This window comes from Octopus sinensis, unplaced genomic scaffold (assembly GCF_006345805.1).
Source record: "Octopus sinensis unplaced genomic scaffold, ASM634580v1 Contig17649, whole genome shotgun sequence".
NCBI lineage: Eukaryota > Metazoa > Mollusca > Cephalopoda > Octopoda > Octopodidae > Octopus > Octopus sinensis.
Genome location: NW_021835205.1, coordinates 40,001 through 41,791, shown reverse-complemented (window position 1 = coordinate 41,791; position 1,791 = coordinate 40,001). Strand labels below are relative to the sequence as shown.

At 35.2% G+C, this 1,791-nt stretch overlaps 1 protein-coding gene across 1 annotated transcript in view; it reads right to left on the bottom strand.

The window, feature by feature from the left end:
- Positions 1-187: 187 nt before the first annotated feature.
- LOC118761815 overlaps positions 188-1,791 on the bottom strand; it is a gene marked incomplete at its 3' end in the record, with an annotated part of 6,298 nt that continues 4,694 nt past the window's right edge. Inside the window, exon 2 of the mRNA XM_036499971.1 lies at positions 188-1,570. Coding sequence (XP_036355864.1) covers positions 188-1,275 — 1,088 coding nt within the window. The remainder of the gene's footprint in view (positions 1,571-1,791) is intronic.

The window sequence follows — 1,791 nt, the reverse complement described above, 5'->3', positions numbered from 1 at the left end:
TTACCATAGTGAACTGAGTATCTGTGTAATAACTCTTAATGCCATTCATACACCACATATTCGGCATTATGGTATCCGAGTCATTTCAACCCGACGACTGTTACGCGTGTTTCCTTAACATTTATCATAAAACTTTGACTTTGAATAAGAGAGTCCATTTCTTGTAATATTGATGATACACTCTTACCCCTCTCTTTTGTTTGTATTAAGTGGCATAAGAATAAATGATATCTCCATGGTAAATTCTCCTCTTTGTCCGTATCCTTGTGTTGGTGATGAATACTCCTTGGAGAAAATGTCGCGATCGATGTGCATACTGTATCGCTTAGTAGGCAATCTTTGAATTATTAAATTGGCTGGGTTGGTTGGGCTTTCGGATTTGTGAACGGTAAAGTTCTGGATCCTATTTGCAGAAGTGTTGAGTAATTTACTCAACGACTCAATCATCATGTCTTTAAAGTCAGCTGTCAAGGCGATTAAATAGTCAGAAAATGTAACATTAGCCTTTAAAACAACCATGTTCATGATGTCTTCCTGAAAAAGATTTTCGGGTGATTCCTTTTCCACTTTCGATGGTGCGTTTCCTACGATTTCTTCACAAGAATCATGCACAAAATGGTGACCTGGTTCACAGATAACAGGACGACACACGTTATTCGTTGGGTCAAAAATTTCTGTTGATTTACAGTCCGGGTTATACTCAAAATAGTCGTCATCCCAGTGTGTGTCACTAAACAGTATGTGAGATTTGCCGTCAAAACCAAAATTTAATAGTATACTATAAGATAAAGGAAAGCGTATTTGGTAAGAGTTGTCATGGAACTGCGGAGAAGCAAGTAAAACATCGACATTGCTGTTATAAAGATCAGGTTTACGAGTTATTCCCTCCTCAGCATACTCTTCTTGTATAACACGTCTGATTTTTTTACTTATATAAGCTGATAAAGTCCTAAAGGCCAGTTTCCGTGTCATTTCATAAGTTTTAGTTTGATCACTTTTTGCATGGAGAATCTTTGCGAAATCCGTGATTCCGATGGGTCTTCTTTTCTCAGACGATTCTGCCATAGTAAGTAACGCCAGCTTCAGAAATTCATCTAACTTACCTGAAGGCTTGTGTTCTTTATGAATGTATTGTTTCGATCGTGGTTGAGGCCGAAAACAAATGTGAATGGATGTCAACCAAATACAAGACAAAAGTGTTGCATTTGCAGAGGCTGCATTCAAAGACTCTGGGGTAACGGAAGAAATTCTGGGTGAAACTGTATTGAAAATCATTTTAAATAGAATTACTAAGGCAACAAAATGGCGCAAGTATTAGAGGTGGACGATAAACTCAATTAAATACGATTGAAAATGACTCATTTAATGTTTCTGCCGGATATAGTTTTTTTTCTCCTTATTCTCACTTTCAGTAGTAATGAGGAATTACTTTTGTTGTTGGTGTTGTTCTTATGGTTTTATTATCATATATTTACTGCTGTTGTTGCTGCTGCTGTTGTTGTGGTAGTGGTGGTGGTTTCGTCGCTGATGAGACAGTAGGGTTGGTTGTGAACTTCAATATCTTCAAAGTCTGTAAGAAGATAAAAGATTACACAATGAACAACCTTGAAATGTTTTATGACTAACTTAGCAAAAATAGAAAGAAAATATGTTACGAAATGTATTTTAAATGCTGTTTAGTCAATTTTATCATACTTCAATTATAAAATATATTTCTTCTATATTTGACTATATTTGACATTAACTATATTTGACATTAACTATATATGACATTATTTGACATTAAAATAA